Source organism: Grus americana, chromosome 11 (genome assembly GCF_028858705.1).
Source record: "Grus americana isolate bGruAme1 chromosome 11, bGruAme1.mat, whole genome shotgun sequence".
NCBI classification, from domain to species: domain Eukaryota; kingdom Metazoa; phylum Chordata; class Aves; order Gruiformes; family Gruidae; genus Grus; species Grus americana.
This window is the reverse complement of record NC_072862.1, coordinates 16,009,320-16,028,006: the sequence shown is the minus strand read 5'-3', so window position 1 is coordinate 16,028,006 and position 18,687 is coordinate 16,009,320. Positions and strand designations below refer to the sequence as shown.

The 18,687-nt window shown below is 38.5% G+C and overlaps 1 protein-coding gene across 1 annotated transcript; it reads right to left on the bottom strand.

Annotated features, from left to right (window-relative positions):
- Nucleotides 1-237: 237 nt before the first annotated feature.
- Nucleotides 238-18,263, bottom strand: CHDH (choline dehydrogenase). Its single transcript, XM_054837678.1, has 9 exons — nt 17,674-18,263; nt 15,770-15,894; nt 12,346-13,140; nt 11,753-11,904; nt 7,849-7,978; nt 7,049-7,183; nt 5,814-5,956; nt 4,896-4,998; nt 238-4,312 (listed from the first exon to the last, which is right to left on the bottom strand). Exons 3-9 carry the CDS (start codon nt 13,082-13,084, stop codon nt 3,894-3,896), a joined length of 1,821 nt encoding a protein of 606 aa, XP_054693653.1. The 5' UTR covers nt 13,085-13,140; nt 15,770-15,894; nt 17,674-18,263; the 3' UTR covers nt 238-3,893.
- Between the last annotated feature and the right edge of the window lie 424 nt (nt 18,264-18,687).

Genomic DNA, 18,687 nt, shown 5'->3' with positions numbered 1-18,687 from the left:
GAGCTGAACGACAGTTTTTTAGGAGACAGAAAACAATATGCTGACTTCACTGTATTTTCTTGCTAGTATGGTTAGTCCTTAGCTTTCAATAGTCTGATGAGAGACTCTTTAGGGCAGATAGGTTATTTTATGAGAAAAAGTCCTTACAAAAATAAATAATGAAGGGAAATTAGTTACAAACCAGGTTCTATATAGTTAATGGTTTAAGGGAGAACATATATATATGGATACATAGAATACCTGTTCAATTTTATTACAGAAGTATACGGAAAAAAGTAATCAATATAGGCACAATTACATGGTAATTGGCACCCTTAAAATACTGCCAATCATAGTAGTAACTTCTAGTTTTTCCATATTGAGTAATCTCAAGAATTAAAGCATCTTTCATGAGTTTCCAGATTTGTTCATACATGTATATAATGACAGAAAACATTAGTAAAAAATCAAACATTGCTAGTTCTTTTACAGTGAAGTAAATTAACTGAAAAAGCAAATATATATTCATATTTGAACAGTGTCTTTTTATGGAGCTTGGATGACAGAAGAATAGAGACTAAAAATTATAATACTGTAATAAGATGTGTTTGTGTTCTCTCTTCAGTAACTCTTCATGCTTTTATTATTCCTCAAAATTTATTTTATAGAAAATGCATGTTCCAAGCCTACTTTCCAGTTTGCCAGTGTTTATGTAGCTGCCTCATTTGGTTGCAGACTAATTGAAAAAGGATTTTAAGCTGTAGAAACATCAAAAGTTCTGGTGTACAAAACCTTGAATGGCCTTACATAAATAAAATGCAGTTTTACAAATACTGCTATTTGCTGCTGCTGTTAAAAGCACTTCTCATACTAAAGCAACTTGAATTGAAGTATGTGTAGAAAAGAAACATTTTTGGTCACTCTTCTTTCTTAATCTCACTATCCCCAGCCAGAGACCTCCAACTGTGTCAGCAGCATCTGCAGCAAGTTTTACCATGGAAATGCTGGTATTCTCACTCACAGCATGTTGCAGGTTCAAGCCGTGCTGGCAGGTCTAGTAACTTCCAAATTACTATATCAAACAGCTTTTATAATTAACTGGTTTTGAATATATAATGTAGTATCATCTGCACATTGACAGAAAAATTTATATCTGGGTAGAACTGGGAATAATATTCAATTATACACTGTATTATTTTGTTAAATAAGTAAAACTCGAATTAGCAGCCTGTGCTCTGCAATCCAATAAGGTGTAGAAGATGGTTAATTTTAGCTAGCAGACTGCTGGTGCTAGAGCATGTTAGAATATCTTGTACCTTTCTAAGTATCCCTTAGGAGACTTGACTCTGCTAGAAGTAAGAACAATTTTAACAGGAATTCAATATCAGCAACCAGATACAATGCAGGAAAAACTAATGGTAGCTTGATGCTACCTAAAGATTTCCCTAGGTCAACAAAACTTTCAACTACCTGAGCCATTTCTTTAGCACTGCATCAAAGGAACGTGATGAAGGAGCCTCTACATCCTGTAGCAGTGAGGCCTAAATTAATAAAGTAATTGTGGTTCACAGCAATGAAAATATTGAAGTGTTTAGAAAGGGAGAAATTTGCAAGCTCTCTATGGATGTTTAGAACTGCCAGAAAAGCTGATGATGTTTCAGAAGAAATGCCTGCTTCTCTGGTTGCACAATGCAGCAATATGTACCTGAACAGAAGACACACATGCAGTTTGGCATGTATATCTAACCTTGCTATTTCATCACCTTTCAGAGCTCGACATAATGGCAGAGGATAGTTCTGTGCGTGTTCAGTAATAAGTTATGTAAGACAGTGGCTAGTTAATCCTCTGCAGTTGCATAATAACAATTCCCATCTTGCATGCCTAGAGTGGAAACCCACCTTGTAAATCTGCAAATGCAGGAACTTCAGTATTCCATCCTTCCAAATTGCTTCTCCTCTCAGCTGCACAGGACTGTGGTAAGTCTCACCAGTATATATTACTCTGAGTATCCTAATACTTTGTATTCCAAATGACACTAAGATATCTACTGAATACCTTTAAATGATAATCTCAAAAGCACAGGTGCTGAATAAAAATGATTTGCCATAAAAAGGTACACTATACAGAGTTCATGCTTTCCCCAAACACACAGTTGCATCAGATGAAATTGTCTTATTAACACAGCTAATAAATCACCTATGACTTAAAATATTCTTGCTTTTCTCCTCATTCCAAAAGAATGCATCACATATATAGAAAGGGTTTACCTGTCTCCTTTTGGAGCAGAGTTCACTGCTATCATCTTCCATCTTCAGTATGTTTGTTTACTCTTTATGCAGATACTCTAATGAATTAAGTCCTTTCCCTCAGTTAGCAGCAGGGCTTCCAACCACTGCCTTACAGCAAGCAGCACCAGGTAGAAGTATCTGCCTTAAACATCTGCAGTTGTCTCTCTAGCCAACATCTGAGTCAGCAAGTTTTTTTTTACAATTTGCTCAAATGGTGTAAAATTCCATTTTTTCTGCAAAAAAAAAGTTTATTTTGTTTACCACAAGTCCTGAGCAATCTTAAGCTGCAGAAGCTTTTACTTTATAATTTGACAGCTGCTTAGTAAGAAGTTATTTCAGAATACTTAATAAATCCAAACAACTCAGTGGGTTAAATTTAATTCAATTAGTTCATTTTCTTTAAGTAGTTTGTTCTGATTTGTTTCAAAACAATCAGTACCTGAAAGTGACTGACACAGAAAAGAGCCATGAAAGATCATGTATCTTGCTTTACACATCTGAAGATAGTAAAACAAAGATTTAAGCCCTAACTAAAATACGGTATTGATTCACTGAATAGGTTACTTGCCTTCTAATTTAAACAGATCTCTTCCTGTATCATCAATATCTGCCCTTATGCAGTTATTCTGAGTAACCCTTCATTTTAAATCTACCTTGGCTATATTTTTTAAAATAAAATTTAAAGGATAGTAAGGCACCATTCAGAATATTTGCTGAGAAATATCTTTTGCAAACACTCATCTTAGAGCAAAGACCAGTAACTTTAAGGACATTATAGGAAATGCAGACCTCTTACTGAACTAAGTGATAAAGTGGTGCAACTAAATCAGCTTAAATTATGAACTGAATTCTACTAAGCTCCTTGCGAGAAAAACAAGGAGAAATTCCAGTTTTCCAGTATATTTTAAAAATATCAGCTCTTGTTCTGCATTTATTAGAAAAATAAGTTTCTGATAAATAAAATATATGTCTTCTTTCTGAATACTATACAGTTAGGATTGCTATGTACGGTGAATTCTAACTTTCCATGAGGATTTGTAAACTGCATTCCTCTCATACAAAAATCACATTTAACAAATTCTGAACACATGCAGGTTCCTCTCTTTCCTATGAATTCTGGTACGTACTACTTTGGCCTGTGAATATGAAATTGTATAAATGCTTGCATTTACTTAACCAGTCTTTGCAGGATGTGGGGATTACTGACTAGCTGTTATCCTGGGTAACATTCTCATAGCAGTTAAAATCTATCCTTTAAATAACAAGGCATACCATAATGATTTTCAAAATAGTGCACATTCATTTCTTCCGTTCCTCATGCAATTGCACAGTATTTCTGCTTTATGTGTGCAACTGTCCTGTTATTTAGAAATAGCTTCTCTTCAACAAAAAATTTGAACTGTACCACAAAAGGTCACATTTAACTACTGAAAGCAGCTTAAGCCAAACAATTAAAAAAAATGAATAGGTTGTCTAATATAAGAGAATGGCTCAAATTAATAGTTATTTTAATAGGATATGTTGTTTTGCATGGTATTTATTTTGCTGGCATGTTCAGTATGAGATACCAACGTGCTGATGAAAAACCTAAGTAGCAAAAGATGTGAAAGGGTGAGTACATTTGTTTATCTCTGTGTTTCCAAGGTCTTGGGCTTATATACAGGAACATTTTTTTCCTGAAGTGATGGGAGGCCCTTAATTATATCTGCAGCTTTCTCTGCTATCATAATAGTTGGGGCATTCAAATTCCCACTGACCACACTGGGCATTATTGAAGCATCTACTACTCTCAAGTTTTCAACGCCAATTACTTTTGTTTGGGGATCAACCACAGCAGTGGTATCTGAAAGCTGACCCATTTTACAGGTGCAGGAAGGATGATAAGCACTATCAGCCTTCTGCCTTATGAAAGCATCTATTTCTTTGTCAGACTGAACATGGTTTCCTGGTTGAATTTCAGGCCCGCGAAATTTTTCAAAAGCTTTCTGAGCAAAGATCTCTCTGGTCAACTTGACACACTGGCGAAATTCCCAAATATCTCTTTCTGTATGGAGAGAAAACAAGAAAACTGTAAGTACACCCTTAATTTAGTATTACATACAGAATGCATAACAGAAAAAAATAGCATCAAAGAAAAAAAGACTAGAGGTAAAGTCTCTCACTTATTGGTGAAAGCTATAATAAAGTAGGATATTTTTCAAAGTCACAGATATTTATATTTACCTTCACTGTGAACAAAACTGTCACTTACATTGCACAATCCCAAAAGGGAATAGGTGAGTTATGAAGAACTGCTCTTTATTTTGCTATACCCACTGTCTAGACAAGGACACTAGTCTCAGCAAAAAGAAGCAAACAAGATCCATTCCTTCACAAGCAGAGGAAAGGATGAAATAAACAGCATGATGCAGCAAACACCTGACTGCATCCCCAACAGGGAATTCTTTTTGGTTTATACAGTGCTTTGCACAATGGCCTCTCTTGATACTAAATGACTTTTATAAATAAGAAATAGATAACAGTGCACCAACCAGCACTTCTGAACTGGTATTGAGTACATATGAAAATCTGCTACTGAAAGAGGCAGGAAATAAGTTGACATCAGAGCAAGGAGAGGCTGCACTTACCTGTTGACATGTAGTTAGGCTCAATGATAGGATGGTCATTTGGGTCTATACTCTTCAGCTTTAGCCAGCCCACACTCGTGCTCCTCATGGGTCCCACATGGACCTGCAACACCCATGCTGTACTCATGACACAATCCCACCAGACGTATTTCCAAATCCAGTATGAATTTTTTTTTTTTTAATTTGGACAGTCTTTACAAATTAAGCAAATATAAATGTGAAAGGGAGATAATAGAAAATGCCACTGCAGGTTTTTCCATTTTATATAAATTTGTTGTAAATATGATACTCCAAAAGGGGAAGGGAATATACCTATCAACTCACAGCTGTTCTTTTAACTTAAAATACAACCATTCCAATTTAGCAGTAGCAGAGCATTCTAATACAATCAGCAATCAGACCAAATTACTATCATCACTGAAGAAAAGAGATTAGCAAGAAGAAATGCATATATTCAGTAACAGTTCCCCAGCATTAGCATAGACTTTTGGATCAAGACCATAGTCTAAAATGGGGCTTGGATTTGTGCCAATGAATGAGTGGCCTCCTGCATTCTCACTTAAACCTCTGTCTAAACTGCAGTGGAACAGGGAACACCTTGTTTTAGTTTTGTATAGCATCTAGCACAATGGTAACCTAATCAATAGCACTATGGCACTTCAGTAGTGCAAATACTTAAACAGCAGTTCAATACATGCCTACTTTCCCAGAGGTAAAAAGTAACATAATTTTAGTAGCAATATCAAATAACAAGCTCATGTTTTTTCCCCAATGTAGGAGGTTAAGCCAGCTCTTTTGTATTATACTGAACAAAGTATTTTTCAGTATATAGCCAAATCATCAATATTTATAATAGAGTGTAAGCCTCCTTGTTAATTAATAAAGAACATTACTGGAATACGTTCTTCAACAACGCACCTGGTAAGCTTCCATTGTGGAAGCAACCCGACCATGATCAATCACCTGAGAAGGGAGAAAGTGGAACTGAATGTCGGGGTGAGGAACCCCTGGTTCACTTCGGATAAAACCACCAGATTCTAAGTGGGCAGTGGCCCCCTCACCTAGAGAGTGTAAATGAGAGAGAAAATGCCATTAAAAAACCTCAGAAAAGCAAGAAATCTACTTCTGAACCCTTGGTTTCACTACTATGAAAAACGTGGCAATTGCAAGGAATGCAAATCCATTATGAACAGCTTGTAATTTAAGCAATATGCATTATTTTCACCTGCTTTTGAGAGTAGGATGCTACAGTTATCTCACTGTAACTGGCAGGCCGAGGGTCTGACTCCAGAGGCAGATTTGGTCCTAGGATGCTAACAGGTGTGGGGGGAACTGACTGCAGCATCCCAGTATTACCGCACTGCATGGTCCATGACATGGGGTATAGTTGTCCCATCAGTCACATGTCATAGGCAGAGCCAGCCACAGTACCTACCCTGAAGGAGAAAGATGAAGAGCCTACAATGCTCCTCATATTATGTTATTTTCACATCCATTTAAAACCGTAAGTTAGCTCTCAATATTTACTTGCATGGTAAAAAGCCACATATACCCAGCGTGAGTTGTCAAATACTAACAATAATTCAGCAAATGATGAAGACCTCAACTTTGGACAAACTATTTTACTGATTTCGACTATTACTTTTACAGATTCTTTTTCAGGTACAATTTACAGCTGGCTTACTGTAAAAGGAGCGTGTCATTTTAAAGAAAGTCACTTTTGATTTACATGCAAGCCTAATGGGTTCTGATCAGAGCAATGAACTAATTATTTGGGGGCAATCATACAAAAAAGTTTAGTTCAACAATATGTTTTTTATTGACACAACATCTATTTCAAATAGAATTTTTTTTCATTTTTTTACAATAGCTTTTCTCAGTAGCACCAAGATTTTAAATGTGGAATTTTTCTTAAAATAAGAGATATAAAAATGTTAAAAACCTCCCTTGTTACCTAAGATATAACAACTTTTTTAAAAGATTCTGATTTAGAAAAATATTAAATAGTTCAAGTCCATTTGGAAGCTCCATTTATTTCCCAGAACATGAAAAAATTATATAGGAAGGCTTCCAGACTTTGAAAGTCATGGATAAAAGGCTGTAATAATTCTAAATCAATCAATGGTAGAATGATTGCATACTTTGTTTCATACCTGTAAACTTCCAAAGCCATTCTAGACCAATCCTCATCATGTTAACTGGCTTTTGTGCGTTATATAGAGTAATGGGTTTGGTGCACTTTTGCTGGACGTACACTTCTAAATGATCTTGAAGGTTCTGGCCTACTCCTGGGCAGGGAGTAAAAAGGGGAAGGAGGGAAAAGACAGGGAAAAAAGAAAAGTTATTTCATACAGAACAATTATACACAACATTTGCAACCAGAAAACAGCATAAATGGGAACTAAACTAACCTCTTACAAGGGCAGTCATGACTAAGACCAAGACCATGAGTCATATCAGCCTTTTGCTCATGTCAGAATAAGGTTTTACATAAACATAACATAACTAGAATGAAAATAGAAAGTTAAATGGCAGACATATCACTTGTTCTAAAATTGCCACATCGGACTTCTGAACACGGTACTAGCTTTTCTAGTTTTAAAGAAAAGTTCATGTTATTCCTTCTATCTTTGAATATATATGACAGTGGGAGTTTACGCAATCTGTTGTGGATCAAAACTCATTCAAAATTCTAAATAAGTATGCTGCTTTACTTTAAAAGTACTCAGCGGCATTTTTCAGAAAAGCATTTTTCACTATCAAATGTAGTAAAGAAGGTGTAGGAGTTTATTGCTCAGTTCTAAAATCAATGCATGTTTCCACCGATTTGTAACACGTTTCAGTCCACGCAACCTGACATAAAGACAATTGAATTTCATGTATTCAATTCATTTGATGATCTTTGAATTGCATCCATAGGAAGATGTAAGTTTAAAAGAAATAATAAAATTACCAGGAAGATGGCAAACAACAGGGATCCCCAGTTTTTTTAGATCATCTGCATTGCCAATCCCAGACAACATAAGCAGCTGTGGAGAATTTATGGCACCTCCACTTAAAATAACTTCTTTACTGGCAAAAGCCTAAAAGGAAATGAGCACAAAAGTCTGAACGTTATTAACCCTGATCTGAATGCAAGCAACATGTCAAGAGCTTCTGTTCTCATATGCTATTCTGATCCAGATTAGACCCCTTCCCTCACATTTTTCTCATTTTAAATGTATTCCTATCTTGCCAGAAGTTTCTGCAGAGAGAAATGATCAAGTTTTCACTTAGATAATTTCTGTATTTATTCCCATGTTTACAATCCATTCAAACTGTACAGCACACAAACATTCAGCTCAGCCAGTACCATTGCTGCCACTGAACTCCTGTGCTACTCTCCAGGCAAAAAGTACCTGTGACACCTGGATCAGTCAGCTAAGCACTGCTTCCATTTTCAATAACAGTTTGTAAATTAAAACTGAAATTCCTAAGGAAGATTTTGAATTCAGAGATACCAAACATTCTCAAGAGCTTATTTTCTTAATTCAAGCAAGACTAATGTGTGGTTTCTTAGCTCACTGTAGTCCTCAGAAGCCCCTCAACCACTAAAGCACTACTGAGAAAACTCTTACTGCAGGCATATATATAATTCTGACAGACTTTTCATCAGTTTGAGTCTGAGCCCTGAGCTGGTCATGATATGGGCTACAAAACTGTTCCTCCAACTTTGATTCAGTTTTCTGTGCTGGGTAGTTCTTTTTCTAGAACCTTCTCTGCAAGTATTTTTGGCACATCTTCTTTCCAAGGATTTCTGCCCCAAAATATTCTCATTTAGCAATACCAAAATCCTTCTCTGTGTCATTTGTACCTAGGGTGGCTACCTCTTCCCTGTTGCCATATCTATTAAATTTAGGATCAGGACTACCTCCCTTAGTGCTTTTCAATGTTAAAATGGAAAACTGTGTGGAGTAAGAAAACACCAATACCCTCCTCCTTCTTCCTTTACTCTTTGAAAGAGGATGATGTGGGTGAACCCAACGTTGCTCAAGCTATCCCTTTCTATTCCAATGAGATGGCTCATGAACACACACACACGCTGCATGCACTGCATCCTCCCTAGCCACATGTATGTTGCCTGTTGAAATATAAGCTATCCTTTGTATACACACTGAGTTAGGTAGTTGATTACAAACTAGATAGTAATTCTTGCACGTTAGAAAAAAAAGTTTCAAGGTTCACCTGTCCTTAAGAAAGAACTGCACCACAGAAGAAACAAAAAGTAGCAACATTTTATATTTGATGCAAATTCTGATGCTAAGCTACTCCAATGTTTTAAAGCAATACACATTTGCAAAAGTAATACCATAGCATTTATCTGTGAATTCTAATATATCAGTGTGGCCACAGTGAAGAAAAAAATAGATGAGGCACACAATTATGCCTCCGAACTTCCTCTCATTAGCAAGCAAAACCCACAAGGGTTCAAGGAAACATATCTGGTATTGCTCATCCGCATTCTCCCCTTTTGCAGAATGTTAAGTGTTGTCATGAGTAGCTGCTTGTTTCTATTTTAGATGAGACATTTAACTTCTAAAGCAACATTAAAAAGTGCTAATTTTTTCTGTAGTATGGTGAAGTGTTAACAGATTAGCATGGAGTGCATAGTAACTTGTGGTAATCCTGTCCTTTTTGAATGACACCTCAGCTATACAGAATGATGGTGAATGAGATTCTTGCTATTAATAAGACCAAAATGTAGTAAGAAGATAAATTTTGATAAATTGTTTCCAAGCTATTTATCTGATATTGCCAACGGATGCCAGTGGTGATTTTTTTTTGTTCATTATTGTTTTGCTCTGTGCAATCATTAGTATGTTAAGACTAATACACAGCATATCTGTGACTGCTGAATCAATACCTAGATCTGTATTTTGCATGTTATACAAATATAACATATTTTCTATGGTACCCACAGAACTGGTGCCAGTTTGTTTCAGGTAATGTTCAAATGATGCTCATTTGGTCTACGTTCACTGCAAAGTCAGCACTGTAGTTATTCCTAGCCCATGTAGTTTTTCACTGTGCTTAAAGCTGACATGCAAAGAGGAAAAACTGACTTTGAAACATTTCTGTATGGGTTATTTAGTCTCTGATACATTAAAAACATTTCCCCCCTTTAAATATGCTTTTCTGCTTGATTCTGAACTCAGAAACTCCAGGAATGTTCAGTCTACCTTCCCTACTTTTGTCAGAGGGCTTACTGGAGTCCTGGGAGCTCTCCAGGACCCCAACATCTACTGAAATAACAATTAAGTCACTGGCTTGATGACTAGGTTTTGAATCATGCTTGAATCAGGTTTTGATGATCTTTTAACTTTACTGATGACTGATATAAAAGAGAGCCTATCTAAAATAGACTGTAAAACCAAAACCGCTTTAATAATCAAGTGTTTCATCTGGATGATCATAATGTAATAAAATTATTAGCTCTTCCATCCTGACAGGTATAAAATTTTCCAGAAAGTAAACCCAGACAAGTTCTGCAGTTTTGATGGTGGGGGGAAAAAACTGAAGGGAAATACTTTGAAGGTGTACTTTTTATGATACATGCTATAAATATAGATCATTCACTATGTATAATTCATACATGCATTACTATGTATGAAAATTCATAGCAATTAAAGAATTTTGCAATTAAAGCGGTCCAGTATTCAGAAAGTCTTTGATCATATTTAATTAGCTTTCCAAAACTTTCTTCAACAAAATTAATCTTGACAATGGCACAAGAACAGCAAGTAGACACTGTTTTCACAGACATTTAATAGCTCATGAAATCAGTTAGATTTTCTGCAACTTTTGTTTTACATTGTTAAAAGGATTATCATTACCAATCCACTTGGAAAACAACAGATTTTTTCTGTGCATTAGAAAAATGAAAGAATAGTTTATTTATATTGCATTTTAACTTTTAGCAGGTGTTCAGTCACAGACCACCTGTCCATTGAGTCTTCTAAGCCTTACTGAACTCAAACCATCAAAATTTGTAGTCTCCTCTCTTTAGGATATTACTATTACACTTTTTAATTGTTTTATAATTGTTTGTGACTAAGTATCTTAAGTTATTAACATACAAATCCTTTTTAGGCAATTTCCTAATTGCATACTCCATAACCAGCTGTAATAGTAAAGAGGTAAGGGAAATGAGAATGTTTTAGGTCTTATAGAAGTCCATGGATTGAAAGCTGCATAAAATGAACTGTTTATCCACAGAGTAAAGTTGTAAGGCAAATCAAGCTTACTTCCACATGATCACATGTTCAGTGGAAGCTGGACTGAGACTGAAAAATATTAATTCCACAAACAACCATAAGGCACGTTTCATCATTATGTTTCATCATTACTATCCCAAAACTCAATACATAATGGCAAAGTAGAAGTGAATGACTCATTATTTATCCCCTGAGCCATTCAGATTTCAGTATCTAGCTTTTACAGATTTTCCTATGCGAGAACAGCATTTTCAGAATTGTTTTTCAGAAATGAGAGCATTTCAGCACACTAGTCAATAGGCTGAGACAGTGCATGATTGCACCATAGGTTCCAGCCAGAAATCTTACACAACACTCTTGTGTAACATCAAGTTATGGCGTGTCCCCTCAGTACCAAGAGATGGAAATATAATGGAGATGTTAATCTCTAAATCAATACAGCTGAAATATCACCTACTGTAAAATATGTAAAGAATCATATACTGGAAGAGACAATATAACATCTGAAAAGCAGACATTTTGCATAGTAAAGTGCCATTTCTAATAAAAGTTTGTTTTAAAAAAAAATAATACTTTTCATACTGGGAAATAAAAATCTCTTACCTTTTTCCGTTGCCCGTTTTTCACATACTCAACACCAATGGATTTTGTTCCTTGAAACAGGATTTTTGTTACAAGTGTCTTCTCTGCAACTGACAAATTTGGACGCGATATGGCTGAGCGAAGGTAAGCACTAGCTGTGCTCCATCTTTGACCTACAATGTATATTTACATTAAACATCAAAATAATCAGGCTCAGTACTCTTCCAGATTTTGGCCAATAACCATCAATATGTTTACGGAGGGAAAGCCTTCATAGAGTTTGTAGAGTTCAAAGCAAATGTGATTTGATATAACTAACGATTTTATTTTAACATAACAAATTTCACAATGACATTCTGAAAACCTACTCTCCTTCCCAAATTTAACTATGAATGAAGACTTGCATGCTAATGCAATCTTCAGTGAAATACGCGCTAGACTGATAGCAAGCTGCTGTGAAATAAACAGGGTGTATATAGTGCCATAGCTGTTCAGTAATCTAAACAACCAAATGGCATTCACTGCAGATTATATGTCCATATTCCAAAATGCTTTCAGAAGTACCACTGGTGGGTCAGAAATACAAATTACTTAAGGACTACTTTATGATTTACCTTGGTGTATAGTCATGTCCATCCAGCCAAATCCTTCTTGCTGATAGCCATTCATATCATCTGTGAAGGGATACCCAGCTTGCTGGGTTGCCTCCAGGAATGCATGATGAAGAGGATGGTTTGTTTTCCCTCTTGACACATACAGAGGTCCATTTCCACCTCTGTACTGATCTGGCCCCAGTTCATGTGTCTGTGCCTTCTTGAAATAGGGCAAGCAATGTTCATAGTCCCATCCTACAGCCCCTTCCCTGCTCCATCGATTATAATCTTCTGCATGCCCCCGAATGTATACCATAGCATTGAGAGAAGAGGAGCCACCCCACACTCTTCCACGAGGCCAGTACATAATTCGGTTATCCATATGTTTTTGCGATGTTGTGTGGTAATACCAATTATATTTCTCATCACAGAGGTTGTATGTTAATGCAGCAGGCATATGAATCTTCCACATCAGTCTTTTACTACCTAGAAGAGTATCTTTAGGGCCTGCTTCCAAAAGTAGTACAGTACTGAGAGGGTCTTCAGTCAACCTGTTGGCCAATACACACCCTGCTGAGCCAGCTCCAACAATAACATAATTATAAGAGTTTGCCTTTTCAGATCTAAGTTGAGATGATGTACGTGAAATTTTGAATTGTTTGTTGATGCCCAGTATGTGTGCTTTAAACAGAGTTCCTGCTACTTTGTGCATCTGATTCACAGGACTGCAACATTTAACTCCTTTTGTTAAGTATGACATCTTTACTGATAGTATCACTCTTGCAGAAATTTCTAACAAAAATCCAGTGTTTTATCCTAGAAAAGCAAATAAACAAAAAAATCCTAATTAAGATGTAAGTCTTAATACAATGTATGACCTCTAAAATGTCAGTCATTTTCAGGTAAAGCTGGTATACTTTACCCATTCTCACTATCCAAAAGGTTAACAACAATGTCAATAAAACAATAGACATTTACTCTGTAACTTGCTGTCTTATTTTAATGCAGTCTATGCACCAGTCAAGTGGCACACATAATTTTGTATTATATGCAATCTGATTTTGCTTTGCTTCTGGTTCCTGAGATAGACCATAACCATAAAGGATGGAAACCTTTGCTTACCTTGTAATCTCTCTTCATCTGCCTCTAGTAGGTAAGAATTTAAGAAAAACAACAATTTCATAAACTTCTCTGTAAGTTTATGACAGTCAGTGGTATCGCATAGCCAATTCACAACAGTGGAAATTATGAGCGTGTCCACTGTAGCTTCTGCCAGACCAAATCAAGTGTGTTTCTCTTGCTCTCTCCCCTTGAAACCATTTATCTTGATATAAACAATTAATGCAAGTTGATATCCTTGGGCTGTATAAAGTATTTCTCCCTGGCCCATGGTGGTTGTCTTGGATTCTAGAGGCTGTTATAGTATAATGCACTGCCCATCTGAAAGAGATAAGCAAGCTTGCTGCTGGAAATATATTGAATACTGTATTATGTTTGTGAAATCTAATTCTTCGGAAATTAATTAGGTTGTGAATGTTGAATATCATACATTCATGTTTCATAGTGATCCAATATTTTGTAATATAAACCCTATATTTTTATAAAATGTCTGGGTTTTTTCACTAAAAGAAAACATCTTAATGAATCACTGAAACAATCAGCTTTTTCTTACTAAAAGGTGGAACAGAACTGTACTCATTTCCTTGGCTGAACCTCTACAATGTAAGTTTGTGAGAGCACACACGAACCCTTAAAGCCCAACTCTGTAACAAAATTAGGTGCAGGTTCCCGATAAATGTTAAAAGTCTTCCACATACAACTATATTTATTTACCATTTTATGTACAATCTCATATGCAAACGTATTTTTTTTCTCTCAGGGAAAGGATGAGAAGAAGCATACATCTCTTACTCTCCTCAGAAAAACTTATAAAAGGCTGTACAAACCCTCAAACTTCTGGAAAATGAACTACCAACCATGGAGAACAGTTTGCTCTGCTAGGAAAAAAAAAAAAAAATGGATACAGGGGATAGTTCTGAGCCCAGAATTAACACAGCTGATTCTCACATGGCTAATTCAAAATTGATCCCAGCTGAAGGTGAGATTTTCTTTTACAGGTGGAGACTATTAAAGGATTCTTTCTTGGAAAGAAGTTCTAGCAATTTCCTGTGATTCAGTAGAGGAGGAGGTAAAGAGGTCTTCCTCTCTTTTCCTCTCACTTGTGATGAAGAGGGCTACCATTCTGAAGCACCTATGTTTAACCTGCAGAACTGGTGGGTCACGGGACTTTATTGTTTCAGGAACAGCAGATTGCTGATGGAGTTGGTAGAGTTGCTGGGCTCTGATAATCTGGGAAAGATACTTTGTCCCTATAATGTGAATTGTTTCCTTTTATCTGTTGGAGATTTACCATGATGAGGTGATCGACCTTACTCCTGAGGAAGTAAACTCTCAGGGTTTGGTCCTACAAATCATCAACACTTATTATTTAACAGGCAGGGCTCACAGACTCTGGAACAAGTACTAGCTGGCATATTTTGGCATATGATCTGTCATGCCATCAAATATTACTGTGCCTCCTACCCAGAACGCCGGCTGTTAAGCCTACACCCTACCTAGCTGTTGGCTGTAAAGAGGGTAGATTCTGCAGAATCTCTGGAATTGTGTTCAGTCAGGGACTGACTTACTCTGGTAGTGCTGGAGGCTGTAGTTCTACAACTTGCCACAGGATAAGCAGTGGCTACTGAGCTCCTGAAAATACTCTTTCAAGTGACACTCTAAAGGCAGCATTGATGTTACAGGACTGTTTGTTTCTTGCCTTATGTCACAACCCTAATACTAAAGTCTAGACCCTTTTAAAAGCTGATTTGTTAAGAGCCTCTCACTTGTGCAGGCTTTGAAACTCATAGAACAATTCAACCTTGTATTGAAGAGATTGGAATCAAGGACTAAGATCGTGAAGCCCTGAAATTAGAATGTGATGATGCTTCTCTCTAATCCATGTAGCTCTATAAGCATGCATGGCTTTATCACAGTTCAAGTTCTTCTACAGAAGATAGTCTTGTGGAATTTTGCAGGAGTCCCTCTCTGAACAAAAGAACATCAGTCAAAAAGTAACCTAATGCATCTTCATGCTCAACTTCCCCTTAGTTTAATCTGGCTTTTTTTGCCAGGGAGAATTTACTACCTGTACAGTGTTCCTAAGAACTGCATTCCAGCAAGAATGTGCCTTTTCCAATAACCGGAAAAAATCAAGTTGTTATCTTAATAGGTAGAGTCATCTGAAGCTCTGAGCTGTGCTGTGGAAGCTGACCCAATTTAGCCAGTAGGGAACTGTAGTTTGATGGCCAGCTCTATTAAATATTGTAGTGGCTATGTCAAAATAAAATATGTAGAAACAGGGAGGTTTACACAACATGGTTCTACTGGAATGCTCTGTACTTACCACCAACAAAATGTTGTCTTTTGGTCCTTACTGGATATTACTGCACGTCTTTATCTCATTTCTCACATATCATGACCTCTTTATGAACGTGTAGTAAGATGTTCCTCAGGAATCAGTGAGCAGACCTGCAGAAATGCATATGGCAGCAACATAAAATATATTCACTGTAAGGCACTAGAGCTTCAAAATCTGGAGCTCATTTTTAGAAAGTATGTATTTACAGATATTATTACTATTGAGCAGGGCCTATAGACAGTAGTCTTACAAGAGTGAAGAGAGCAGGAGCATCTTAGCAGGAAAATTCTGTTGTTACAATTTAATACATGTAATTGTACACCAGGAAGCTAGAAGTTGGTAGTGGAGTTCTGAAGTGTTTGGGGCTCTTTGCATCGCTGTAACACATTTCTGAATATAGTATCAGATTTGCACAGGGGAAATAAACCCTGATGTAACCCATAGGTACCTATCACTTCAACTCTGCATTTCGTGTCACATGCGAAACACATGTGAAAACAGACTTCTCTAAGGAACAGTGATGCTGTGACAAGTGAAGAATGTGTCACTTCACTTTTCCTTTAAAAAAAAAAGGGGCAGGGGGGAGAGAAAAAGATATGTAAGAGGCTGCATAGGGTATCTAAGGCCTAAATTGGCTTGCCCTCTCTGTAAGAAAGCTAAGCAAAAGTGCTAGGATTCAGCCCAGGGATCTTACTCCTAGACTTCTAGATGTAAAGGGCTCACAGTCCACAACGAAGAAAGCAGGGTAGGTATCCTGTGTGGGGGGGGAGGGAAGGAAGGGGTTATATTGAAAAATGGGTAGTAATTAAATGGTTCTGTAGGTGGATGAGGTGGCTAATCTAAAAAAGGTACAGGGCACTGGGCATCACTACCGTTAACCAATCAGAGTTGTACTGTTCTTTGATAAAACCAGAAATAAGAGTGATCAAAAATATGTACTGAGACAGGGTATCCACTAGAAGCTAGAATTACCAAGCAAGCTAAATCTAATGATATTTCTAAGTAACTGTAATAGTATTTTGAATCTACTCTACCACATACGTTTGTCAGATTTATAATTAGATGTTATTTCATGATTTTGCTTTTTTTGTTGTTTTATGTCAAATGGAACAGGACTGGCAGAGTAACATTTGAGAGAATTTTTATCTTGCAAAGAGAGAGTTGGGAGTGAAGTCGGTCAACAGTGTCCTGCTCATAATATTCAAGTAACTTTGAAAACCAATGTGTAGATGATTCACAAACTTCTATGCTTTTAAGTTTGGAAGTGCACAGGTCAAACCCCAAGCCATTCTGATTTAATTTAAATCCAGCATACATAGTTGGAGTGTATGGATTAAAATACTATTTTCAATGCAGAATTCTTTTTGTCATATTGATCCATACAGACTCTCATCTATACGTGGTCCTCCTGCATGAGCACTGTCCTGCTTCAGTTCCTCTAAACTGATCCTGAAACAAAGAGGAGATGATCACTGTGGCTGAAACTTTACTCCCTGTCCTATTTTGCCAGGGCTAAAACAATAATATCCTCTCTGGCACATGTAAAATATGAGCCTTTCCCAGAGATGTCCAACAGCATGGCAACACATGGTGCAGCAGAGCAACGGGACCTTTGCAGGACATTTACCCTTCACAGCACCGCGCTGCCAAATCTTGTCAGGTCTGCCTGTGTAAGATGCAGGAGGAAGAGCTTCTCAGGTAAAAGCAGCTCTCGTTGTTTGCTGGGTTTTCCCCCACACTGCAGACTGTGTACACTGTTTAAATTGACCTGTGGGAATGTTTTGGACTAACTTTCCCTTCAGTCCTGCTAGTAAAAAAGTTCATTCACTTACAAAAACCTTGTGGTAAGTTTTTCATTGCCACGGCTGAAACTGTTCACGCCTACTTACCTCACCATTCGCTCTTTTATGAACAAACGTATCTGCCGGCCGAGGCCGTCAGGCTGCTGTGAACTCCGGCAGGTCCGCGGGCTGCCCGCGATCCTGCTCCCCGGGCGCCTGCAACGGCTCCTGCTTCACACAAAGGCCGGGGGCCGGGGCCGGCTCCCGCCCAGCCGCCCCGAGGAAGAGGGCTTGTCCCGGTCCCCTCCGCAGGACGGGGCACGCACGGCCCGCGACTCTCTCCTTCCCGGCCGGGGAGGCCTCTGCCTCCCTCAGAGCCGCTTGCGTGCGTGGGGCTGCCACCGGCTGTGGAGCAGAGAGCGTCGGCAGCCACCGCCCGCTCCTGTCCCGCCGCGGCCTCACTCCCTTTCCCCGCCCTCCCCCGGCCGTTCCTCCTCACTCCTCCTCCGGCTCCCAGGAACTCCCCCTCAGAGGCTCCTCAGCCCACCGGCTGCGGCCCCACTCACTCACACGCCCTGCGTGGGAAGCCCCGGCGGCTCTCCCCTCCGCAGCTCCCCAGCGTGGAGGAAGGACGGCGGTGGTGCCGGAGAGGCGCTGGGGCCGCCGGCGGGAGGGCGCGGAGCCAGAGGGCGGGAGGCGCCGGGGGGGCCCCGCTCTCAGGACTGGCCCCGACAGGGGGAGAGGTCTGCGGGGAGGCAGGGCGGGAGAGCGGGTAGAACTTCCCACAGGAATGCACCCTTTGGCCGCCGGGAAGGTGTCTCGAGCGACTTGGTGCTGTTTCGAAACCGGCCAGGGCGGCAGCGGGCCGAAGTCCGCCGCCTCACCCCCTCCGCTGGAGTCCCCGGGCGGTGTTTTTAGTTTCATTATACAGTCTACCAACCATACAATTAAAAGTATCCAGCAATTATTGTAAGGGCAATTACAAATAGTTGTTTCAGACGCTAGACAGAAATCAGCTGTTCAGAGAGCCATTCCCTCATGAGGGAGTCGTCTGCCTGGGAGTCCGGGAGTTTTTCCCCAATCCTTCTATGTTTCTACTTCCTGATGCCCAATGACTTATCC